The following is a 26,543-nucleotide window of genomic DNA, read 5'->3' as shown; positions in this document are numbered from 1 at the left end:
CTGCCCAGTAACACTGAGCCAGGTGAAAAGAGCACAGGTGCGAGGCCAACAGAAGACAGTCTCTTTACGTGAACTCCAGTTCAGAAGACTTGTTCTCAGGGAACAAAAAAGCAGGTCCCGTCTTCCCCGAGATGGTAAAGCATTTTGCCTAAAGGTGGTCTTCAGTGTTTAACGGTTTGCAGACAAAAGGGTTAGAGGAAGCCATCAGCACTCTGGCTCCTTGAATTACAAGCCACATTTGCTTTAAAACACATCACAGACTTATACTATTGTTTTCACACGGTTTATTCAGACATTTAAAAGTTAAAATGTGGGCATTCCCCCCCCAAAACAAATTATCCCCTGCCACTCCCCAACACACAGACTACCTACCACCCTCCTACTACCTCATTGTCCAAGCTTACCACACACTCTTGCAAAACACAGAGGGGTCAAGACCCCAACTATTTGGTAATCCAAAGAAGCTACAAAGTTCCACAAAAGAATCTCACTTCCTTCTCACTAGCAAACCATGAATGAAAGAATAAGGGGAAACACATTACCTTCATCCAGAGTTAATATTTCCCTAATATTCTTTTTTCTTCCTCTAAGACATTAAAACCCAAAGCAGTTTCCCTTACTACTGTAACTTTGATAGTCCATTTTTCTTTTCTGAATGGCTAAGCTAGGACATAGTTTCCTTTCATAGCTGATGTTAACAACCTCAAGACTGGCAGAAAGCAGTCTCCCAGCTGTGGCTTGGCTATGACACTCTGCTGTTACAGGCAAAGTTACCACATAGGTGCAAATGATGCTTTAAGAGTTATCAAAATTTTTAAAAGTAATAATGCATTAATATGGAGCCTCCACATTTTTCTGATGCAGCAAAAGTCCTCTAAAGGCGGTGGCAGCTGTGAAAGAAAAGGCACTTTGTGCTAAAATTCAGAGGGTCTCTCTTGAGAACACCACAGCAGAGAGGCCTGGTCAGCCCAAGCCTGCAGGTGACCCTTTAGGGTGAAGAGGACCATCCCCCAGGAAGGCATCTGCAAAGGAAAAATTTGTAATCATGATTCCAAGGCAAAATGGTTACTTAAAGTTGGGAGAGGAGAAGTACTAAGAGAATACAAATACAGTTGCACCAAAGATTGAGGCGTGAACTTTGCACGGATTTGCAGGCTGGCTCTGCACTTTGTATTGGGCTCGTTCCTTCACCACTTGCAGGGAGGTTCTGGACACGGAGCAGGAGCAGCGCCTTAGCCAAGAGGGTTCTAGGCCTCCTGCTTCTGCCTGGGCGCTCCTTGCTGTGTTCCCAGGAATAAACCGAGGTCCTTTTGGCAGCACTTGTGGGTATTGCTAGTCCACGGCAACATCCAAAGGGATTTTCTAACACAGCCGTGAAGAGAAAGTGAGGATTTTCCACGTGATCCGGGACTCCTTGGCAATGCCCAGTGGCTTTTTGGGCCTTCTAAGAGCAACAAAGGATCAAGCTGGTATCTTCCCATCAACACTCAGAAAAGCAGCGTGAGTATTTCAGATGGGCGGAAGGAGATAAATCAAAATGGATTGAGGGTCTTTATCCTAGTACCATAAATAAAGTGCACCATGAATGGAGGCTATAAAAAGCTACTTGCCCGAGGCTGAGGTTTTGGGGAGAAACTACCACCACCACCCACTCAGAATGGTGGATCATTTCCTTCAGCCAGAATGCTGGCTACTGAAGCTTTCTTTATTGCTTTATTTCCTTAGTACTATGGAACTTTTAGCTGTAAAGAAAAAAAAATACTTGGTGGGCTTGGTAGCAAGCATGTCACAAAATCACAGGAATTGGCTGACACTCAGTAAGTATATGTTACAATCTCAATGTTGGATGATGGCTGTTTTTCCCCCTTCATTCTGATGAACTTAGGAAAACTCAAGTTTTTTTAAAACATCAAATTGGCTCATGATGCTTCTAAAGAAGCAGGACAGCCGTTAATGGCTGATGTAGTAGAAATGGTTGTCTTTGTTCTACAGGTCATCAGATGCATTATGGAAGAGAATCCACTTACTATCACATTTCAGGAGTTTACCATGACACGTTGATAGGTTCCATAAACTTCTTGGAAGCTCTTTCAAAACAGTTATGTGAGAAGAAAACCATGATGTTGTACAAAGAACTGCTCGATTTAGGATCCCATTTCAAGGAAACTATTTTGCTGCTTTCATGTAGGAAGGTATTGCCCCCCGCGCAGTCAGACCCTCAAAGCGCTTGTATGTGTAATTGATGAAGACCCAGTCTTTGTTCTTGTAGTCAGTGTCAGGGTGATTACTTGTTGCCACTGGGAAAGAAACAGATGTGAGAGTTGATTCACTGCCTTACCCTGATGGACTACTCAGTACTGAAGACATGACATTCTGAAGAACATACCACAGCTTCTATCTGGGAAAAGTTATTTTTCACTCTGCGAATTTTCTACATTTGCCTGCCTATGTTCTTTGAACCTCATGTTTTTCACAATATTTTAAAAGTTTTATTTTCTCATTTCTGTCATTTCAGATTACCTAACCTTTAATTTAATAAATAACAAGAGAACAAATCTTTGTGGTTCACCCACCCAGCTGAGCAGGCTAAATATGGGCGTTTGTATTCACTACTTTCCATTCAACAAGGTCTCACTGCTGCCCTGCATTAACACTGGAAAAATACTTAACAAAGAGCCTGAAGACCTGAAGTTCCTCTCCATGTTCTCTACCCTGATTTGTAAACATCACCCCAAAATTTGGGGGAAATAATGCACTTATAAGGCAGCCTGAGGCGGTGGTAGTATTACCTGTTGGCTTAAGAATATCGGATTCTGGAAACTCATCGAAGTTTGAGGTATCATCAATGCTTTTGATTTCAATAGATATTGCAGCAGGCCTCTCTCTGCCAAGAACATACATGCCAAAAATTACTACGATTAGTAATCATATGGATCACAAGTAATCAAGTCTTTCTCCAAAAAAGACCCCTGGTCTGACAAGGGAAGACTGTCCACTGGCAGGCAGCATTAATTTCCTTTGAAAAGCTTATGACCACTGACCAACCACACCAGCTGACTACAACCAAAGAAAACTATGATGAAAAAAATGTAACAATTATTCATAGCTAGGAAGAAAGACAAGAAAAATAAGGAGAAATTAAAATCCAAAGTTAGCACACTCTCCCTGACAGCCTGCCCTGTCTGCTGAAAAGGGAAACTGAACCTCTAAATGGTCCCTCGTGTAGGGCTCTGCCCCTCTTCTACCAGAAGTGCCAACGAGTAGAGTGGCTAAAAGGCAAAGGTAGAAATCACAAGCATGCGAATTAGAACACTATTATGAAATGGATGACAACTTCATCTTCTGCTCAACCAATGAATGCTGAGTACGGAGGTCTGTGCAGCGCTGGCAGCTCTCTGCGAGCCCTGTCCGCCAACAGTTTCACGCTTCCCCTCCACTCCCCCTCTGTGCCCTTCCCCACTCCATCCTTCTTCCACTCCTCTCTTCCTTCTCTGTCTCCCAGTGATAGCCTCCACCCTAGGGGCAGGGACAGTTCTGCTGGTGGCTCCTAACACTAGAGAAGTTGGTGTGTTCTTGGTAAAAGCAAGTGCAACACAATGCTTAGGTAGTCCTTTCACCGTGGAATCCAAAGTTCACTTCACCTTGGAAATGACTGCTGGCTTCAACGTGTCCCGTGGCACACGGGTGACAGGAAGCCCCAACTCCCAATCCTCGCCATGAATGGAAATCAGGAAAAGACCCTGAATTTCTAAGAAGCTCTCTTCCGAACATACTTGGCTTGCCAGTAGTGGTGCTTCTAAATTAGTATTAAGCAAACTACAGACTTTCTGAAATTATCCTGAAACTTTTTATATGGATATACCTGATATGTTCCCAGTCAACACCTTCAAAAAAAGAATTACTTTTGATTTCCTCAACTCCAGGGGCTCCAATTCTATGTTCCCATTCACAGCAGAATCTGGAAAAGACAGAGGCCTTTCAGCATACCTCAAGTAGTCTCTTCAGAAAAAGAAAAGGAGAAATGGGAGGAAGGGGGGACCGACCCAGGAAATGATGAAAATTTTTAAAAAATAGATTCACTCATGTCAAAAAGCCTGGCTGGGGGACAGGGGAAATGTTCTCTGATACCTCAAAATTAGATCCTTGGCTCTCTCAGAAATAGGAACTTCTGGAGGAAAAGTCAAAGTTTCTTTCCAGTTCATCACCTTCTTATATGTCTCTTGAGGGGTCTCAGAACAGAAAGGTGGGTAGCCTGTAATAAAAAGGGAACTTCGGAGCTTTTACATCCCAGAACTTTGAATCTGAGATTATTCCCCTTAATCTGATTCTAATAATATCTTTAATGATCCTATATGTCCTTCCCTACATGACATGGACAGGATTTCCACTCACCCCAGAAAACATCTAAACCAATTGTTCATTTTCCCCCAAACTCCTAAACCCAAAGTGAAGTTGTGCTTCTGGTACCACCAGGGAGCCAGCTACTAGCTGGAGCTGGAAAAAAGAAGGAGGACAGAAGCAGAGTTGCAGAGGCGGGGCTCACTGTGCCCAAAGAGGAAAACGAAAGGATGAAACAACATCATTAAGAAACGACTCCATTCTAGGAATATCCTTATTTGGGAAAAGTGACCACCATGCCTCTCTTTGAGAACTACAGGTGAGAAGGATAGTCACCGTAATACTCCACCTGCCCTCTACACAGGCCACATCCGCCTCCACAGGCATGCGTCCAGTGTTCCCAAAGACAACACAGCCAGACGACGCCACACCAGTCATTCACACAGACTCACTCAGGGCCACCACAGACAGATGGGCTCTCCTAGTGCTCAGGCATATAGCCAGCCCCACAGATGTGTCCCCTAAATACACAGATATACCAAGCAACAGGGAGAGAGGTCTGAGGGGTCCATGCTCTGAAGGCTTTGAGAGAGAAGGGGGGACAGCAACTAAGAAGTAAAGAGTGCTCAAGACACGGCCCAGTGAAGGCTCTCTGTATACAATGGGTGTTTAATAAATGCCAGTGAATGAAAGAGTTGCCAGATGGAGAGGATGGAAAAGTCGAAGAAAACCATGATAAATGATCAACAAAGCCACCAGAGGGTGCCAGGGAGCCAGAATATAGTGGGATACATTTGATGGCCCAGCGTTTTCTACCTAGGAAACTTCACTTTGAAAGATGAGGGGGGAAAAGTGCTCACTTAGATGACCCCCACCTGAAACAGTCTATTATCAACATAGGACTCTTTCCTGACTGCACAGAAAAAGTCCTCTGAAAGCACGCAACTTACCGATGAGCATTTCATACATGATCACCCCCAGCGACCACCAATCACAGAGCTTGTTGTACCCGGTCTGCATGAACACCTCAGGAGCAATGTAGTCAGGAGTGCCTACTGTGGAGAAGGCCTGAAACACGTACACACATCAGGAAGCCCAGCAGGAAGGTGGGTGCCCAGAGTTCTGTTCTAGAGACCAAAGGCTACAAGTATCACCTAGAGCTACCCACAAACTAAATAAGCAGGATGGCCCAGCAGCTTAATGGCAAGCCTGGCTTGCCAGAGAACTTCCAGAACGAAAATAAAGCTTTGTCAGTGAGGTGAGAGACCATTCACTAGGTCAAAGGTATCTGTCATAGCAACTAGTACCATAACTGAGCACCCAGTAAGTGCCAGGCCCTGTACTCCTTTTATGCTTATGAGCCTATGACAAAACTCAGCGAAGAGGACCTTATTAGCCCAACTTTGCAGATAAAACTCTGATGCCCAAAACGGTTTTGCCCAAGGCCTCAGAACTAGTTAACTGGCAGAGCCCGGTTTGGAAATTAAATATCTTGCTCAAAACCATCCCTCTTTCTACCTCTTTAATTTGGAAAATCATAAAGGGAAACTTCATTATCAAAAGCTAAAGTTATAACCTAGTGCTCAAAGGTTTATAAATGTCTACTTATCAAACTGAAACATTTATGTAAATAGTTCTTAGAAGAGTATTTTCTAAATTCAAGTAATCTACTCTCATATACCAGGACTGCAATACTAGAGGAAGTACAGTCAAAAAGCCTTCCTGTGCTCAGCATTTGAGGGCTTACCACATGGAAGGCTCTAATCTAAGTGCTTTCCATATTATATAACTTCTAAAGTTAAAAGCTACAGCTGTGTGGACTTTTAAAAATACTTATTATGAAATACTGCAAACATACAGGAAAAAAAGCACAGACAATACAACATCCATGTATACATTACCCATATTAAAGAGAGGTTAATAATCTGTGATATTTGTCTCAGATCATTCCTTTTTAAAAGAAACAAAACTACAGAAATGATTAAAGCCAGAATCCTTCTCTCCCCACTGAAGTCATAACTACCCTGAAATCATAACTACCCCTCTGCTATGCTTGTATGGATATTTGTATAAATGGCATATAACTTCTTGTATATTTCAACTTTTAATAAAGGGTTTCATACTGTACTGCATTATTCTACAGTGCTAAAACTTGCTTTTTTCCTCCATATTATGATTTTGAGATTTATTCATGTAGCTCTAGTTCACTAATTTCACTGCTGTACACTATTCCATTATACACATGTCACAATGTTTTTTATACATTCTTCTCTAAATAAACACTTACATTGCTTCCAATGTTTCACTATAACAAGTAACACCTGAATAAACATTCTTGTAGCACGTCCTGGGCACTGGGTAGTATTGCTGGGTCTTGCATCATGAGCATCTTCAACTTAATCAGACATCATCCAGTTGTCCTCCAAGGTGGTTACGTCTATTTAAACATGCCCAGTGGGATGAGCTCCTAGTGCTCCACTTTCACCAACACTTGTCTTTGTCAGACTCTTAAATTTTTACCAATCTGATGAACATGAAATAGGATCTTGCTGTTTTAATTTGCATTTCCCTTATTTCTAGTAAGGTTGAGTGCATATTCATATGTTAATTAGCCATTCAGTTCTTTTTTCTGTGAATTACTGTTCAGATCCTTTGACCATTAGTTTTTTTTCAGTTGCATCATCTTTTTTCTTACTGATTCCTTGGAATTCTTTCTTTTTTAGCTTTTCTTTTTGGCCTCACGGCTTATGGGATCTTAGTTCCCCGACCAGGGATCGAACCCTGGCCCTGGCAGTGAAAGCGTGGAGTCCTAACCACTGGACCACCAGGGAAGTCCCTCGTAGTAATTCTTTATGAATCCAAGGCATTAATCCTGATTCAGAACATTAATCCTTTATAGTTTTATATATTGAAAATATCTTCTCCCAGACTGAGGCTTATCATTTTTATTATGATTTTTTTATTTGTTACATACCAAAAAATGTAAAATTACCAAATTATGAAGCATAATAAAATGAATACCCATGAGTCCAAATGAAGAACCAAAATATGTATCACTGATATTATTCAAACTAACAGTGTACCCACCAGCCCATCCTCCTGCTTCTCCTAACCCCCATGCTCAATTTTATGTTTATCATTCCTCTGCTTTTATTTTTTTATTTTTATTTTTTGGCCACACCACGTGGCATGCAGGATCTTAGTTCCCCGACCAGGGAATTGAACCCATGCCCCCTGCAGTGGAAGTGTGGAATCCTAACCACTGGACCGACAGAGAATTCCATTCCTCTGCTTTTAAAAAGTAAGTTTGCCACATGTGTCTCTCAAACTGAGATCTTAGTTTTGTTTTTGAGCTTTGTAAAAATATTCTACATGCAGTCTTCTGCTACCTAATTTTTCCTCTCAGTATTTTGTTTCTAAAATTGATCCATGATGTCACATGTAGCTGTAGTTCAATTATTTTCACTGCTAAACAATATTCCATTCCAGAATGTAACCATTTTCCTGTCGATGGACACTGGGTTATTTCCAGTGTTTTGCCATTATGAAAATGCAATAAACATTCTTATACATGCCTCCTGGTACAAGAGTTTCTCCATGGCATCTGACTAGGGGTAGAACTGCTGGGTTGTAGGGTATGCACGTGAACTATAAGATAATTCCAAAGTAGCTGGACCATGTGGCTTGTCTTTTCATTTGCTTACATCTTTCAATATATGAAGGTTTTTTTTTCTTTAAAGTAGTAAAATACACCAAGTATTCCTTTACAATTTGTACTTCTTGTACGTTATTTAAGAAACCCTTCCTTTCTCTGAAGTCATAAATATATTGCCCAGTATTTTCTTCTAAAATTTTTTAAGTTTTATTTTCCATCTACAATCGATTTTTGTGTATACGGTAAGGCAGGAACTCATTTTTTCCATATGTAAAATTGTACACTGTTTTCTTTTAAATACACATATTAAATAACATAAATGCCAACTGTGTTTTTTTTTAAAGCTTTAGAGTCTGAAACATGGATTGGGCCTTCCCCAGGAAGCAGAAATATTTTAATTCTAATTATAAAAGTTGAGAAACTACAGAAACCCTTCAATTTAGACTAAATATATTCCAGCACAGCTGAATGTTAAGTAAATCTTATTTGTCCAAAGATTTCTATTATAAAACCAGAGACCTACTGCCACAAAAAAAGAATTTCTTCAAGATACTAAGGTGTAAAAAAAAAAATTTTGGGAGTTATAGAATGTAGGCAACAGCAGGTTCAAAACTGTGATATAAGGTAATGTTCTCACCTGGGAACTAGAGTCCCACCTTGGGAGCCCACTCTCACTTTAGCACATGGTAAGTACAAGTGATCCAGGTACTGCCTCCTTCCCAAACCTTTGTCTATTTTCCATACTGGGGTGTCCTCCAACTTGAAGCTCTTAATACCTCAAATCTATACCCTTCTTTTTCCTTTTGTTGTCTGGGTGTTCACAGTGTCAGCTAGAGCTGCGCTCTAAAAGAGTTTTGTTCATTGTTAATAGTCATTTCAAACATATGATATGTTCCAACTTATGATTTCATTTAAGATTTTAGGGGATATAAAGCAATTTAATTTCCTACTTAATGACTTCTGAAAATTCTACACTCAAAAAAAATGAATTGACAAAGATTGGATGCCTAGACGTACCTCATCTTTTACCTCTGTGGTTTAATACCTTAAAGTTAGCTCATATCTATTGCCTAATCAGTTACTAGGGCTTAAGAGTTACCCAGGACCATGCTGGTACTACAAATATTAGAATAGGATTTAATCAGCCAAAGATGAAGCTAAAGCCTCTGCTTTTTTTCAGTGATTCTCAATGGACTGAAAAGTAGCAGGCAGGGTGAACAATTATATATGTTAGGCTTAACCTAGAGCAATAAATTTATATTAAGCATTAACTAATATTAACCTTCCACTTGGTACTAGCTGAATGGGATCACTTACAACAGGTCAAAAGCACAGGGCTAACTGACCTTTTGAAGACTGAAAGTTAGCTTTATTTTCTTCAAGTTATCAAAGGAGGTCATATGAGGATGACCACTTCTACTATAGACAGAGTAAAAAGGCAAGAACCTTAACCACAGCATGAGAACCTAAGTTTATTCAGATTAAAAAACATTAACTATTAAAGAACACTTAACTCCAAATATGGAACTTGGGAAATTTCCTTCCTTATAGACCTATAAGGGGTTCCTAGTAAGTCTGACATGACCCTTTGGAATATGTCAAAGGGCATAAAGCTTCTCAGAGTACAAGAATAATTTAAGGTATTTAAGCTTAATTACCCCCAAAATTAAAGTGGCCAAAGGTTAAATCTTAGTTTGCTTTTAAAAAAATTTTTTTTAATCACAGAAGATTCCTTACCTTTTGTTACCCTCCAAAACATAGATAATTATCAGTCTCCCAATAATGGAGAAGCTACTGTTTAAGAAATAGTCTCTTAGATAGAGGGTCTCAACTTTCACTGCACAGTAGAATCACGCAGAGCCCTTTTAAAAATCAGATACCGAGACTATATACCCCAAACCAACTGCATCAGAATCTCTTGGGGTGGGACCCAGCATCAGTAAGTTCTGAAGTTCCCTAGGTGATTCTGGTATGCAGCCAAGGCTAAGATCTACTGCTCTATGAGAGACATAATAGAAGCACCTGACCAAATTTGTTCCTGACATTCCCTAATCCTTAACAAGCTATGGAAAGAAGGCTATGATGTGACTAGCTATACCAAACTTAAGTATCCCCAAGCTAATGTTAGAAAAAGATATCACAGATTAATTTCATTTTCTACATTTCCAAAAGCCCAGGTTTAACATAAAAATCATAATATTCAAAGCATGGTCTTGAGGCCCACTGATGGGCCTTAAATGAATCCAAAAAATGCAAGCCTTTCTTTTGATTCTTTCTTAATCCTAAGGCTTCCACTTTCACATATGACTAACAGGTACTTAGTAGCAACCTACTAAAAGAGTTCTTAAGGATACTATAGAGAACTCTAATTCACTATTTTACTAAGAAATCTGGCCAAAACACTGTATTTGGCAAACCTGTTAAGTTACAACTGTATACACCAACAAGCAGAAGTGCCACTATTTCTAGCTAATACACATGCATGATCATCATTTCAAGTTAATCATAGTTTTCCATCCCTGCTATTCTTGCTTTCTAATGACCAACTGCTATAGTTTAGCTTTACTATTTTCAATTTGCTATTGGGTTTCTAGCAAAGCCTAAGTATGTAGTGATACACATTTCTATTATATCTGGTCAATAATTCTCCAATAACTAGACAGTGGGATATGTGCATTGCATTTTATGAACCAATGAGTCAGAATAAAAGTTTGCCTAGACAGCAATATTTCACTGGTGAATTTGTACTATTTAAATAAATTCCAACATGCTATTGATATCAAGGTAAATGCAATAATGCTACTTATTTTTAAGCTTGTGGGGCATAATTTTATGTGTATATACTCAAATACTAGTAAAGTAAGCATTTCCCTTAAATTTCTCTCCAGTTTTTATCACCAAGTTCCTTTTTCCACCATAAAGTAGGAAAGGGTGGGGCAGATGAACTGATTTGACTCGGTGAATCAAACTTTTATAAGTTTGAGAACCACAGCCTTAAAGCTCTGGGTAGGTATTTGTACTTAGTTTCATTTTGCGAGAACTCCATCTTAAATATAACCCCTTTACCACCATAAACATAGGGAAAAGGTACAACAGGAAGGAAAGGGGTTGTCACCAATGTAAAAGGTCAGAATGAGGTCATCCACTGAAAACGTCACAACCAAAACAACCTCATATTATCTGCCCTCCTTCAAAAGATTACTTTTGGCGCTACCAACATAATGACAGTGCTCTATTAAGGTAATTTAAAACAAGGAATAGGTAAGCTGCAAACATTTATCAAATGCAAATTTATGTGCATACTTTTAAACTGATTCATACTTGGTTTGTAGCATTTAAGAAGCCACAAATATTACTTACTAGCTGACGTCTGTTTCTTTTCCAGGTTTCTGCTTTCCTTTTGGAATTCATGTTCTGAAAAGCTAAAAGCAGAGAAAACAAGTTCTAATCAAAGTTCAGGAATAAAGTTTACTACTTTTTTAGGCTCTGGTTCAAGCCACATGAGACCCTCAAGTCTTGCTTTTCTGCCCATACATCAATAACTCTGGATGACACATTTCCCAGCAAATTCATAAGCCCAAATCAGAGGCTCTAAAGCATTAACTCAAAGAATCACACAATAAGAGTTGTAAGCCACACTTCTATGTGGATCAGGTGGCCAGAGAGGACACGGACAGGCCTTAAACAAAATTACAGGGAATTTAATCAGAATCACAGTGAATTCAGTCTCATCAGAAGCAAAGGTCCCAAAGTGGACCTAAAACATTCACAACTTCTCAAAATTACTATCAAATTTCCAACAGTAGTAACTGTTACATAGTCAGAGACTTCTGAATATATAATACACTATGGACATAAGCTTCTCAAGGATGAACTGTAATTTTACTATAGAGTTTCAATGGTTTGATAGAGTGAAAGTAACTCATAAACTTCTTTCTGCCATGACAGGAAGAAGCACCAAGGATAAATCTAATCTGGAGTTGTTCCCAGGACTCTTTCCTCTACTACTTTTGCTTGCCTGCTCCTTATTCATCCCTTGTAACCTTCTCAGTAGAGCTCCAAAGAATGCTCTTTTGGACATCTGCCTTTAACACATTTGGTAGCCTTCATCTTGCCTCACCATATAGTACAAATCACAGGCAAACCTGGGAAGGTATTTTTACTCTCTAAAGACTCAAACTGTGAGAATCTCCTAATCCATCCCGCATATTTTGGTTACCAGGGGAACAGCTCTTCCAGGCCCAGTTAAGGGATAAAAAGGCTAACATCACTGTTAACACTTACTGAAATCACTGGGGAGGCTGTGGTTCAGATTCCTATAAAATTCTGTCCTATGTGCTTTTTTCAGTCCTGTGCAAAGGCCAAAGTCAGAAAGTTTCACGTGGCCCTACGGGGAGGAAACAAGGTAATGAATGGATGAACATTCATGGATGTGAAACAGAACATTATCTTCTCCAGCTCCGTGCAGTATCCATTGCAGCTCCACAGCCAAAGGGTGCTGCTTTTTCTTTTACCACAGGGAGAAATATATAATAGCAAACAAATTCTTTAAAGATCACCCCAAATCCTATTATACAAATAAAAGTATTTTCATTTTTGCACATTACCTTTGTTTTTGTCCAAATATAAACTTTAAAACTAGTTGAACCCTCCGTGGCATCTAACTTTTTTTTCACTTTTTTAAAATATTGAAATATAGTTGGCATACAATATTATATTAGTTTCAGGTGTATCCACAGCATCTAATTTTACTTCTTAAACTAACTCAATCAAATATTCTTTTGTGTTTCTTCAAAATCATTTTTAATGTCTACATAATATGCAAATGACTTAGTACATCACTGTCTGCCTATCCCCGATACTGGATGCTTAATCCACTCTCAAAGCACCCCTGTGCCAGAGAGGGCCTGTGTTCCCAACCCTAATCACACATGGTACAGAAGATGGTCTTAATAAACGGCTGTTAAATGATGAGTAAATAAATCTTTGTTCATATAGCTTTTTCTCCACTTGAATTATTTCATCAGAATAAATGCCAAGGAGTAAACTATTCCAAAGACAAAGGGAATAAACTTTATTGCACAGTTATTGACAAATATTGCCACACTGTATTCCAATCATAAGTCTCTGACTTTATCATTGTCTTCAAAGAAAACTCACACCTCCTGTGACGCAGGCACCATGCCTTTAAGTGTGCTGTCTCATTCTTAAGCCACACTTCACAGACTCAAGAGTCATTAAATGACTTTGGGGTGAAATGGCAGAACCAAAGGCAGAAATCAATGCTCTCTCTCTCCAGACCAGGATTACTTAACCTCTCCAACCCCCTGATCTCATCTGGAAAATGGGAATAATGATATCTTCCTGGCAAGAATGATGAGAATTAATGCATGTAAGGCTCCTAACCTGGAATCTGGCACATGCCTAGCCCTAAGGAAGAGGAAGGTGTTCTTGGGGTGGTGAGATTTTCCTTGCAGGACATTTGGTCCACGCCAAAAGGTCCTTGATACTTGGTTCTGTCCAAAACCACTTGGCATGGACACTTTGGATTGGACCAAATTGCAAGGAACTTTTTGCATGGACCAAACGTCTTATGAACATTTTAGACAGGACCAAATGTCCACTAACCAAAATTTTAAGTAGATAAGGAGGTAAAACCAAAAACAGGGGAGGGACTCCTGATGCTCAGGGATCTATACTGCTCAAGGTCACACAGTTAAAAGTGATGTGGCCAAGGTCTGAGCTCCAATGACTCATCTGTGGTCTTTCCATGATACCACCTTCCTTCAGCCCGTAACATACAAACTTCCCAGCATACAAGGTTACAGAAGCTTTGCTTAGGGTCAGGTTTTTGGAGGGTTTTTTATCCCATTAGGTTTGGCTGTGTGTGTGTGTGTGTGTGTGTGTATCTGTGTGTGTGTGTGTGTGTGTGTGTGTGTGTGTGTGTCTGTGTGTGTGTGTCTGTCTGTCTGTCTGTCTTTGGTAAACTACCAAAGACAAAAGACAGCTTTGGGCCTGCTAACCTAGTATCTTCCTTTAAGACTTGCAAATAACCTGTTCTGCAAGCCAAGGAAGTGTTTTATAGTTCTCATAATTACATGATTTACCTGGACACCTCCAAGAAAAAGTGTCTTAAAAAGCAGTGCCGGGGCTTCCCTGGTGGCGCAGTGGTTAAGAATCTGCCTGCCAAGGCGGGGACATGGGTTCGAGCACTGGTCTGGGAAGATCCCACATGCTACGGAGCAACTAAGCCCGTGAGCCACAGCTACTGAGCCTGAGCTCTAGAGCCCGCGAGCCACAACTACTGAGCCCATGCGCCACATCTACTGAAGCCCATGTGCCCTAGAGCCCATGCTCCACAATAAGAGAAGTCACCACAATGAGAAGCCCGTGCACCACAACAAAGAGTAGCCCCCGCTCGCCACAACTAGAGAAAGTCTGCGCACAGCAACGAAGACCCAACGCAGCCAAAAATAAATAAATTAAATAAATAAATTTATTAAAAAAAAAAAAAAAAGCGGTGCCTGGAGCAAATGCTATTCAAACCTAAATTTTCAGGGAACTCTGTAGCTCTTCTGAGTATACAGCAGGAACTCAAAATGTCTGCATTTTCACTTCTATAATCTATATGGCTAAACACATACATGAGCTCTCCTCTACAAGTCTGGGCTACCATATTGTAGAGAGCATGTATGCACCAAACAGGGTTCCCAAATCCTCCTCAGTAGACTGAGTCCCCAAGCTCTTGGCCTTCAGTATGTTTGCTGACCTTGAACACAGACTACGGCCTACAACTAAGCGAGAACTACGGCACCTGGGGTACAGAACCAAGGCATCTGAACCCAAGACCACACAAAGTAGGGCTACTGCTTTATTAAAAATATATCTGGGACTTCCCTGGTGGCGCAGTGGTTAAGAATCCGCCTGCCAATGCAGGGGAAATGGGTTCGATCCGTTCGGTCCGGGAAGATCCCACATGTGGTGGAGCAACTAAGCCCAAGAGCCACAACTACTGAGCCCACACGCTGCAACTACTGAAGCCCGCGCACCTAGAGCCCGTGCTCCGCAACAAGAGAAGCCACCGCGATAAGAAGCCCGCGCACCGCAATGAAGAGTAGCCCCCACTCACTGCAACTAGAGAAAGCTCGCGTGCAGCAATGAAGACCCAAGGGAGCCAAAAATAAATAAATTTAAAAGAAAACCCTTCTATCAGGCGCAGTTTAAAAAATATATATATATCTCTGAACTTAAGGACAGAAAAATAATTTCATATACATTAACATTTTAAAAGCAGAATACCAAGCTATTTACTTTTACGATGCTAACTGTACATAAATTGACACAAACAGAAAAGGTACTGAAGCTATTTTACTAAAATAGTGGTTATCTTTGAATGATAACATTATAGGTATTTTTCTTTATAGCTCTCTGTATTGTCCAAATTTTCCACTACGTATATACATTATTCTTAAAATAAAGAAAAAAACTATTAACCAGAAGAAATTATCTGACAAACCTCCTACCCTCTTGAAACAGAAAGATTAAGGTTTCCAAAGAAAGCAGACCAAAACTTCAGATTTTTCAAAGACTGTTATCAAAAGACAGTAAGAAAGAAAAATACCCTAAGAATTAAATTTACTTTCCTACTTAAAAGAAAAATTCAGTCTAGACAACAATTCTATGTACCAGAACACAACAACCTAGAATTTTAGAGCTGGAAGGGACTTTGGAGCTTCTCTGGATCAATATATTCACTTTATAGATAAGTGAGGTCCAGACAGTGGAGGAACTTGCCAAGGAGCATCCAACAATTTAGCAGCACAGGGATTCTCTTCTGATTTGCTGTGAGTTTAAGAATCACGGAACTAACCTCATTTGCATGTCTAAAGATGACTACAAAGATGACTACAGAGACTGAGCAGGACTCTGTCTTAAGCAGAGGGCGCAGGATTTGGAACCTGAACTTTGTGGCAGATTATTGTTGTTGTTGCCTTACTTCCTGGTTCTTGGCTGGGATCCTCAACAGATGAGGTTGACCCAACAAAAGGGTTCTTGATAGGTGATGCATTAGTATAGTTAATTATATGCTAAGAGAAGATGACTATCTTTGGCTTTATTACAAAATAACTTAAATCAATTTTATTCTTCATCATTTTCCAAAATGTTCTTTATCTTTACGAGGAACGTTCAGTCAAATTATGGAACTCATAAGCCTTTCAGAGAAAGTAAGTAACAGCAAACTTACCTGTAAGAAAAAGAAAAAAATGTACCGGGTAGCTCACAGCCCCCCTCCTGTGATTACCGCAAGCCACGCAGGTGTTAAAGCAGAGGCTGCTCAGACAGGTAAAGACACGCTGGTCAGGCTGCTACTCCCCACAGTACCTTGCTGTCCAGGAGAAGGTTGTCTGGCTTGATGTCTCTGTGGATGAATCCGAGTTGGTGGATGGAGTCTATGGCTAATACTGTCTCTGCTGCATAAAACTGTGTCTCCTCTTCTGTCAGTGTGTCCTTCTTCATCAGCAGGGTCATCATGTCCCCTGGAAACAAGAAGATACAAAGTACACACACACACACAAAACAACACATGAATAAATGCCGGTTTTCAATATGTCTCCCTCATCTGCCAACGTAAGGCGGTGCTAAACAGGCCTCTGCTCTGTCCCAGGGATTACCCACTACGGGCGGAAATGCCCAATATGAGCAGAAATGGTAGCCGTTTCTAACACTTAAAAGGTAAAATTCACAGCCAGGGATTGCAAAACACTTTCACCTAAGCTAACCGATGCTGACCACTGAGCTGTGATTTCCCTTTTACTTTGGAGAGAGAAAGGAAATTTCTCTCACACTAAAATAAATAAATAAGTAGACAGATAAATAAATTTGCTTAAGATAATTTTTTGGACTGGGGGAAAAGCTACTTTACTTTTCACTTTGCACAAATATCTGCAAACTTCTCTCTACCTAGAACCAAATGGCATTTCCACATAGGCTGTACTGCCATTATCAGAGAGGCTGAAATGCCAAACAACAGAAACGTAAAAATTCTGGGAGGCTGAGAACAAGCTCTCCAATGTTTATTCACAAAACACTAGAACATAAATAAAAAGGTGGGATTTAGGTAGCAAAGTGTTAGTCAACAAAAGCTAAATATGAACTGAAATTGCTACAGACTAGGATGTGTAATAGCTGCCTCCCAAAAGTACACGGGGAACACCTCCCTAGATCAGTTGGGTTTTTTCTCCAGTGTTTTATTGTAGGTAGTTAAATATACACCAAAATGCTTTATGCAACTTTTACAACACAACATCAGTATTTTAGCAGTTAAAAGGTAACCTTAGTTTTCTGCAAAGTCAAAATTTAATTATTTCTGCTTAATACCATCAACATAAAATGGTGAAAAAAAGATTCCGATCCTAACACAACAGTCAGACAAAAGCAAAGGAAATATGAATAAGCAGTTTAAAGCTAAAAGAAACAGGAAAGATTCAGTTTAGATCGCATAGGAAGACATTTATATTAGAAAACAGGGAAAAGAGATAGAAACCTCTGATTTTAATAGAGCGCCATCCTGCTTTTTAAATTTAATTTATAACTTTGAGGGAATTTTTGTATTCTTGGAGAAAAGTGGATATTTTACCCTTGGGCAAAAATTAAGCCATTTATTAAAATGCTCCTTTTTGCCCCAAAACTTGAAAAACATGATTGCCTTATCACTCCTGGCAGCCACGCATTCAATCTGGAGGCACATCAGAGACTCAGGCTGGCTCTAAGTTATCTGTGAGGCCTCAGCGCTGTGGCCCCACCTGTGCGGGCTTGCTCAGATGATCAGAGCGCTCAGGCCAGGCGGTCTATGGCTCTGCAGGCCAGCTCCACCAGGTGCAAAGGGCAGGGTCCAGGAGACAAGAGAGGCTATGGAAGATGGTGCAGGTAAGGTTTGAGGAGACACATGTCAAGGGGCTGGCTGGTTACTAAACTGGTTCTTACTCCGATTTAACGACTGGCATCTAAATGTTAAAAAGTTTCTCCTCATTCTATCAGATAGATTCTTTGCTAGCCTTCATCAGTTGTTAATAAAAAATTATTGATGACCCTAAAACTAAACTAAAGGTTGTCACAAGATCAAATATTACACCACAATTATATTAGTTTTGCTATAGAAGCAAAAAAGAAAAAGTTTTCTTTCTTTCCTACCAGTGTGCTCACAGTTTGTCTGCTCCCTGGGAAACAGACTGTGTTCCCCAGAACAGATGCATGCTCTGTTCTGGGTGTACTTTGGAGCTGTCTCAGAAGATGCACATGCCGAGTTACATAAAACTTGAAATCTCAGAAATGAGAAACTGATTGTGGCTACTAATATAGGTAATGAGAAATTCACTTCTTATAAGTTATAGAAAAAAGGTTGAAGCAAAGAATGTAATAGCTTCAATTCTGTCACTTGGGTAACTAATTATACATGATTCCACTGACAGGAGGGTAGGCAAAGCCCATAGTTTATTCCTATATATTTAGAAAGAAAAAGAAAAGAAAGAAATATCCATCTGAAATCATGAGAATGAAGGAGAAGGTTACTTTTATGGCCCTAAAGCTGTAGAAAGGCACCCCAGCACAGACAGGTTACTGACCTCCTTATAGACCTAAAAAGATACAGAAAGCAACTTTGTGAGCACGATTAAAAGTAGAAAGGAGGGTTAATTGATGTGATAGAGAAACCATAAAACAAAAAGGAAAAATGACCTTTCATCGTCAAGTAATTACCTCCGGGCAGGAACTCCATGATTAGGTAGAGGTTTAGCTTATCCTGAAAACTATAGAACATTTTCACAACCCACAAACTGTCTGCCTCCACTAGAATGTCACGCTCCGCACGAATGTGGCCAACCTGGAGGTACACGCATTTGATTAATGACAAGCCTTGCTCTGCTTTATTAGACTGTATATTTGTTTAAACAATTTAAATACTGTTTTGAGTATTAAACTGTGATGATACAAAAGATCTAATTTATGCTTAGGCAAACCTACTAACTCAAAATTGACAACATTTGACTTGAAGGTATTCGGTGATGAAAACTTGAGTGATGAAAGGCTTAAAAAATGGCAAAATCAATGGCTTGAATGCAAAGGAAAACTATAACAGTGCTATAAATGGAACCTCTGATTAGTTAAAATTACCATCCTTTTGCATATCTTTTTGTTCTAATAATCCTTTTTGATAGAAAGAAGTCCCCAAGATGAGACTCTCTAAACACATCCTCCCTCAGGTCTTCAATGACATCTGCAAAGACAATGCCCTGGTTGACAATACCAGAATGCTCTGATGCCACAGAATTCAGTTCACTGCTGTGCACACAGGATGTGCTCGATCAGGTCTTACTGAACTTAAATACAAGAACACCTAAGAAAAGTTGTAGATTCAAATTTATGACCTTGCCGTTTTCTATTTTTACTGAAATATCTAGCTAGGAAGACCAAGTTGCCAAAGGTTTGGGAGAATTACTTCATTAATTTATTATTATCAAGCTTAGTTTATCTACTTTAAGTATATAATAGTAATCAAAACACTGCTGCACATTATCAAGTCCCACCCCCTCTCCTCTTATATAAGCGTCACAAGATGCAAAACTGGGTTGAATCAGGTCTAAATTTATTAAGACTCCATCCAATCCTTGAATAGAGGTTTTGATCTTAACATATGTTCCAGGGCTGGACCTCCTAGAATATGTTCAGAGGTAAAGATATACCAAGTTCACAAACCGGCACTTCTATTGGCAAACTCGGCCCATGGTTTTTGTTTTGAGACAATGTGCTGTATGCTTGTTTGTTTTACTGGTATGTCTTTACCAAAGACACAGATCCCAGCCCTCTCTCCTGTCTTACACCTAACCTGCCTCATTCTTCCATGCTAACTCCCACAGGCCTAAAAGCATTTGAGTTTTCAGTTTCTACTAAAATTGTTCTTTAGGAAATGTTTAAATAAATTCAATGTCTTAAAACAGGGGTCCCCAGTACCAGTCGGCAGCCTGTTAGGAACCGGGCTGCACAGCTGTAGGCGAGCAAGCGAAGCTTCACCTGCTGCTCCCCGCCACTCCCCGTGGCCTGCGTTACCACCTGAAACATCCCACCTCCCCCCGCCAGTCCGTGGAAACACTGTCTGCCATGAAACCGGTCCCTCGTGCCAAAAAGGTTGGGGACCGCTGTCTTAGAAAATTTACATTTTTACATCTCTACTTATGGTATGAGGGTGGGAAAAATGGAAGAAGATAAGGGTGATAAGGAATAGTGTTATAAAATCATGAAGAAGCCAAGTAATGCTTTGAGGAAATGCTCATGCCGCTTGCTAAAATGCAGCCCTGGCTATGACCCAGTCAATTACTACACGAAGACCATACACGGCAGCATTCACCCACCTCTGCTTCCCTTGTCTCCTGTTAAGGCCTCTACCTACTGCAGGGATGTACGGAAAAGAAGAGACACTACCACTGCCACTTGTCACTCGCCTTAGAGGGCAGGATAGTGACTGCAACATTCTCAGTTTGTCACAGGGAAGGCTACAGGTACTGTGACCACACCTTGCCCTTCTCTCCTGGGGCTGAGACAGCAGCTAAGAACCTCAAGATACAGGGGTGGAGTCACGTGATTTTAGGGTAGGGGAGGGAAGAGCCAGAGGTGCAACTCACACCAGAGGTTCCCTTTCCCCTGTTCCATAAATACTGAATGGGGTGGGGGAATCACATGCTAGCTGCTACCCTGGGCACTAGGAAAGCAGAGATGAAAGTCAGTCTTTGGTTCCATCCTAACACTATACTGGCATCACAACTGAGGTTTTCCTTTTGCACTGGAAGAGAAACATGAAGAGACTAGCTACATGCTGGTCTCTTACCCTTTAAAATTTATTTTCCAGGTAGCAGAAATTTCCATCTTGTGGGACAGAATAACAACCTGAACTCTTAGTGGGTAGCTGTAATTCCTGCTCAGTTTTGTAATAGCAAGCAAAAAGTTTTCCTCTGGATAAGCCACCTACACCTACAAAAAGTTAGGCTCTGAATCTATACTTTGTCAGTCCCACCCAGAAGTGATGGATTTGCCCCACAAAGCTGCTGCATGCTCCCTCAAGACGGCTGACCCAGGTAGAGCCTGTGGCCAGAAACTTTAATTGGACCACACTGAGATCAAACTTTAAGAGCTGAGTCCATCAGCAAGGTGAGCTACTAATTTAAGTTAACGCATCATTTAAAATCTTAATTTGAACAGACATTTCCTTTATTTTCATGTAGAAAATTTTTAGAAACTGATTTTGAAGAAGGTACAGTACTTGAGCAAATGTTTTTACACAATATGTTTGGATCATCCTGTTACCACTTCTGTTACCTCTGGCACATGCTATGAAGGATTAATAAGTCAAACTCATGATGTGTACTTCTCTTTACGATTTTATTCTGAATGCTAATCATTTGATAAAGAAAGATTTTGAGTCTTGCTTAAAACTATAGGAAATTTATCTTGTAAAAATAGAATTTACTTGTGAAATACAAAATATACTGACTAATCAATACAGCCTTACATTTTGCTTTTCAAGATTAACTGAAACTCTTTCAGTGCCTACACCCATATCACACACTAATTTTTAGATATAAATTAATAGGGCTAGTGTGCATTATGAATAAAGTTGGTGTTAGCATAAACTATATTGTCTGAAGATATACTGCCAGGGTATTTGATACTCTCGACCAAAATTCCTGGGAGTCTAAAGCTTCTGGGTAATATTGGAAAATTAAAGAGAAAATTAAAATCCCAAATTTTGAGCTGGTGTTTAAATGAAGGGCAGAGAAGCCTTGGTGATTATACCTCCTCTCGAGCAGCAGGAAGGACTGGGTGTGGGGCTGGCCTCCATCCCGGCTCTTAGGCTCTTTATCCAGAGCTCTCCTTTCCATGGGGTATCTCTGCCCTCCTGTAGCAACTGGTATTCTACAGGATATTTGCAGGTGTCACCCATTACAATCTGTTCTTAAGCAACCTGCTAAATTAAACTAGATTTATAGAAAGTCTGCATTCTCATTTTTAATGTATTGTCCAATATTTAAAATCTTAGTTATTCTACATGAAGTACTTAATGCATCTTATAAATCTATTTGCAAAGTAGGTTTGAGGTTTTAGAAAGTATTCGTAATCATTAAAGGAGAATCTGCATTGCTCTGCCGTTTGCATTATATTTTTTCAAATGAATTCCAAAAGAAGACTGGTCTTAGGTAGTGATGAGCCACTGAGAAGACCCAACTTTGGTTTGCATGTACAGAATGAAGCATGGTAAGACACATTCTAGATTGCAAATTCTAAATTCTAATTCCTAAGCCTCAGTTCCAAGGTGTATATACAACTTCTATCTCTCAGCATTCAGTAAGGAACATGCTACCACAGTAAGAAAGAGCTCAAAAAAAGGCTCCTGATGACAAGGACAGCTTGTGATCAACTGGGAGACACAAATATCAGATATTTCTCTAGTAGGTTTTCAACTTTAAGAAGTCTGCACATAATGTATAGGCATTATTTGTACTTTTAAAATATATGTAACTCCTTTTGGGGAGAAAGAAAAGTAATATTACATGTATATTCATACATGACAGGGCTAAAGAAAACTAAAATAGGAATATACACTTCAATTAAGCAAAAAGAACAGTTCTAGGAGACAAAAATTCATAAGCTGACTAAAATCGCTGCTACAATTGTGCTTTTACCTGTTCTTTTTCAAGCATATCTGCTTTACGGAGTATTTTCATTGCATACACATGCCCTGTATCTTTCTTCTGAACAAGCCGCACCTAAAAGTTATAAAGAAATGCCAAAAGTTCACAATGCCAAGCTAATGCTTTCATGTGTTATAGGAAGTAATATTTAAACTGGAAAAGTACTGCAATTTTTATATAAGCAACTAGCAATAACAAAGCAGAAGAAAATGCTTTTCAATGTTCCAAAATGGATATATTACACACAGTGAAGTCAGTGCTGGAAACATCCTCAAATATCTCCACATCTGAACAGCTCTGGCTCCCTAGTTGAACAAATCAATCTAATTTTAAACCCTCACTGTGGGAATTCCCTGGCGATCCAGTGGTTAAGACTCGGCACTTTCACTGCCAAGGGCCCGGGTTCAAACCCTGGTCGGGGAACTAAGATCCCGAAAGCCACGTGGCGTGGCCAAAAAGAAAAAAACAAACCCTCACTCTGGAACTTAAGGACTCATTAAACCCACGGCACATGTCAAGCAGTCAGCTCAGAAAACCTAAGGAAATGATTACAACAATGTTTAAAACAATAGCAAAAGCTCAGGTATAGAAAAAAAAAATGCCTGGAAGCATTAATAGGATAATAGCATAATTAGGGAAATAATACCATTAATAGCATAATCAGGGAAGTAGGGTTTTCTGCAGTTCTCCTTTCTCTTTCCTGTTTTCCATTTTTTTTTTTAGAGAGAACAGATAATTTATGATGAAAAGAAAATAAATGGTCTGCAAACCCAAACAAAACTTCTTGGAAATTTCCTGCACATCCTGCCCCTCTTCCCCCAAGATACATATGTTTTCTTCTCCCTGCACCATTCTTTATGTTCTCCTCGAGTCCCACGTCCCCTCCTCACTGAACAGAGAGCTCTTTTAGAGGTAGTCCTGTACCTTTCCCTCTCTCAAGGGGCCAACAGGGATTCTGAACAATGAGGGATCAATTTAATCTTTCACCTGTGCCTTTGATATGTACTCACATTTCCCCTAGGTACTGGTTTTTAATACTATGTTGCTCCTTTTATACAATGATAATGAAACTAATACATCAGTAGGTCATCCACTTTAGGCATTTTCCATGAATGGAGGTGATCCTGCATGGGCTCATTCAAACCCTCCCCAACAGACTGCTCTTGTGACCAAGCAGGATGCACATGCAAGACCAGCTGGGACAAAGTTGCAAATGCTTTCACTCTATACCACCACTTACATAACTTATTTCGATAAATTCTGTCACCTAGGGCCATCTTTTTAGAGCTGTACCAATCTGGCCGGAAGAAATAAAGGGTGGAGATATGCTGTGAGTTTGCTCCTGGAGAAGCAGTGTAATGCGAAAAGCAAGACCTTTAAGATCAGGAAGACCTAGGCCCCGCTTCTGGTACCACTGCTCAATGGTTATGTGATGCTGGAACATTACACATCCCCTCGGAGTCTTCATCTCATCGTGTATAAAATGAGTTACTGTCATGATTATAGGAGAGAAGCACTCAGTAAATAATAAATATTGATTTCTTTCTACCTTTCAACTCTCCCTCTAGATCAATACTTAAAGCATCAACATCATCTCTGGAAAAGCAGAGAACAACCAGATCCCTGGGACAGTGGAAAGGGGAAGAAAAAGAAGACAGAACACTTAAGATGTGGGGCTGGCATGCTTGACCCACGCACTCCATACTTCAGTTATATCAAGAATCATGAGCTCATGGTATGTTAGAAGCTTTGAAGTTCTGTGGTATTTCTGTATTTGACAAGTCGCTGTGGTTTTTTTACCTCACCAAATGCTCCTCTGCCTATTACTTTTAAGGACTCAAAATCTTCCAATCCAAGTCTTGTTCTCTTCAAACGAAGAAACTCTGTTTCCTTCCGAGCATGTGCTGATCTCCTGAGTCGTTTCTAATGTTTAAATAAAGAGGGAGAGAGGTGGGAAGGGGAGGAGTTGGAACTCTGAAACTCTGCAACAAAGTTGTATTTGTGGTTTAACCCACCTGCAAAGCAGGGCCATACCAGACTAAGCATCATCTGTTCACACATGAAAGCACCACAGAATGACCCTTACAAGATCACTCCTCCCTTCCCAGGCCTTCAGATACAATAACCAAGCCATACTGAACAGACGGTGCCTCCTCTGAGGGTTCTGACTAACCTACGTCAACAATCGACTTTTCTAAGGCTTCTAATGAAGGATAAACAACCAACATTTTCCTTTAACCTTCCTTATATAAAAGTGTGGTTTTTAAATTTCCCTCTGGATTTTCTTTACACATTGTGGTTCATTTTATGCATTAACTTTCTACTGTTCCTACAAGTCTTGGGTATTTTTCACCATTTTCCTGGGTTCGATGATTCATTCCTCTTTTTGAAAGCATTTCCACTGCCATTTCAGTTCCTTACATGGTTTCAAGTTAACTATATTTTCTGCCACATCTGTGGGCATTGGAGGGAAGGGCTGATTTGAGAGAGATTTTGCCTTGACAAAGATTTTAGAAATTTGCCCCACTTCTGTGGAGCCTTTTCAGTGAATTAAAAATGCTATAATTTGCTTTTTTAAATTTTAATTTTATTTCATCTCTTCCTTTTCTTGGAGTTCTAAAGCTAATTAATTTATTACAACAGAGCCTAGAGAAGTCATCCTCTCCTGGTACTTAATAATTAACTTCTCCCTCTGCATGAGTACCTAAATCCAGAAGTACACCAGCCCTCATAATTTCCTGTTATTGCGTCAAAACCATTCCCCTGTGCACCAAGGCTAACAACTTGCTGGATAAGATATGATCTGCCACGCTGGGTTTCAAGGAAAATTTTTTCAATATTAATTACCTCTTCATCTTTTAGGCCTTCTTCTTCCATCACTTTTTCTAACTTCTTTTGTCTAAAAATAAATAAAGACATATGAAATAACATTTGAATGATAACTTTCCATTATCTATATGCAAACAATTTTTTTTTACTGATAAAAGCAGGTAAATTTCAAAATGCTTCATTAAAACAACAAATTACAGTTATTAAGACAAATGAAAAGATTCTCACCCTTTGTCAGTTCTACATTTTGACAAAAATTGTATGTTAATGCAACAAAGAATCTTATTTCAAAATGAAAAGTTCTCTTTTTTTTTTTTTGGTAACATTTCCTCCTTAACAAACCACAAACAGCTGGTGTTTGATAACCTCTTCTATCAGGGTGTTTCTCTCCTTGTCCCTGACTGAAATCTACTTCCTTTACTTTCACATCTTCCTCCTCCTCCCTGCCCCAAGCAAAGAGTAATAACAACAAAGGTAAACACAGAATTTGGAGATTCAAGGGGGGGAAATGTTCAAAAAAGGTGACTGGCACTGCTGTTAAATCTTAAGACTCAAAGCCGCATGGCACGGCCAAAACAAAAAAACAAAAAACTTAAGACTCTAAATCCTTGGAGTACTAAACTTCAGAAACTGCATCCAAGAATGTTTTTGATCTATAGTCTCATACTCATTTGATAAAACTAAAAGAAACAAGTAAAACTTCCTTACAACCAATTCCACACAACTTTTACTTATTCAGCATAATAAATGAAAGCACAGGGGCTGGAATCTCCTTTATCACTTATCAGCATTCCAGACAACAGGCAAGCTGAGCAGAGCAGGGAAGAACAGAAGTACAAGGTACACGAAGCAACAGCTTGTGGTCTAGCGCAGCTGAGGCACACACAACTTGGAATGCCACACTGAGAAGGCTGGCTCTTAGTCTGTAGACCTCAGAGCTATCAGAGGCTTGTGCACAACAGAGTGATGTGATGAGGTTTCTA

The 26,543-nt window shown here is 39.8% G+C and overlaps 1 protein-coding gene across 4 annotated transcripts in view; it reads right to left on the bottom strand.

Moving 5' to 3' along the window:
• Nucleotides 1-269: 269 nt before the first annotated feature.
• The window catches only part of STK38 (serine/threonine kinase 38), a 64,042-nt gene continuing 37,768 nt past the window's right edge, over nucleotides 270-26,543 (bottom strand). For 3 of the 4 annotated variants that reach the window (XM_059938809.1, XM_059938811.1, XM_059938810.1), the window contains exons 3-14: nucleotides 25,579-25,630; nucleotides 24,532-24,654; nucleotides 22,723-22,806; nucleotides 18,749-18,872; nucleotides 16,376-16,530; nucleotides 12,278-12,380; nucleotides 11,354-11,415; nucleotides 5,289-5,406; nucleotides 4,129-4,252; nucleotides 3,863-3,958; nucleotides 2,790-2,884; nucleotides 270-2,297 (exon numbers count right to left, since the gene is read on the bottom strand). In XM_059938809.1, coding sequence (XP_059794792.1) covers nucleotides 2,167-2,297; nucleotides 2,790-2,884; nucleotides 3,863-3,958; nucleotides 4,129-4,252; nucleotides 5,289-5,406; nucleotides 11,354-11,415; nucleotides 12,278-12,380; nucleotides 16,376-16,530; nucleotides 18,749-18,872; nucleotides 22,723-22,806; nucleotides 24,532-24,654; nucleotides 25,579-25,630 — 1,267 coding nt within the window. In that variant the 3' untranslated portion in view covers nucleotides 270-2,166. The remainder of the gene's footprint in view (nucleotides 2,298-2,789; nucleotides 2,885-3,862; nucleotides 3,959-4,128; nucleotides 4,253-5,288; nucleotides 5,407-11,353; nucleotides 11,416-12,277; nucleotides 12,381-16,375; nucleotides 16,531-18,748; nucleotides 18,873-22,722; nucleotides 22,807-24,531; nucleotides 24,655-25,578; nucleotides 25,631-26,543) is intronic. The other variant, XR_009505748.1, reaches the window with a different exon arrangement.

This window comes from Balaenoptera ricei, chromosome 11 (assembly GCF_028023285.1).
Source record: "Balaenoptera ricei isolate mBalRic1 chromosome 11, mBalRic1.hap2, whole genome shotgun sequence".
In the NCBI taxonomy this organism is placed as follows: domain Eukaryota; kingdom Metazoa; phylum Chordata; class Mammalia; order Artiodactyla; family Balaenopteridae; genus Balaenoptera; species Balaenoptera ricei.
This window is presented reverse-complemented; position numbering and strand designations above follow the sequence as displayed.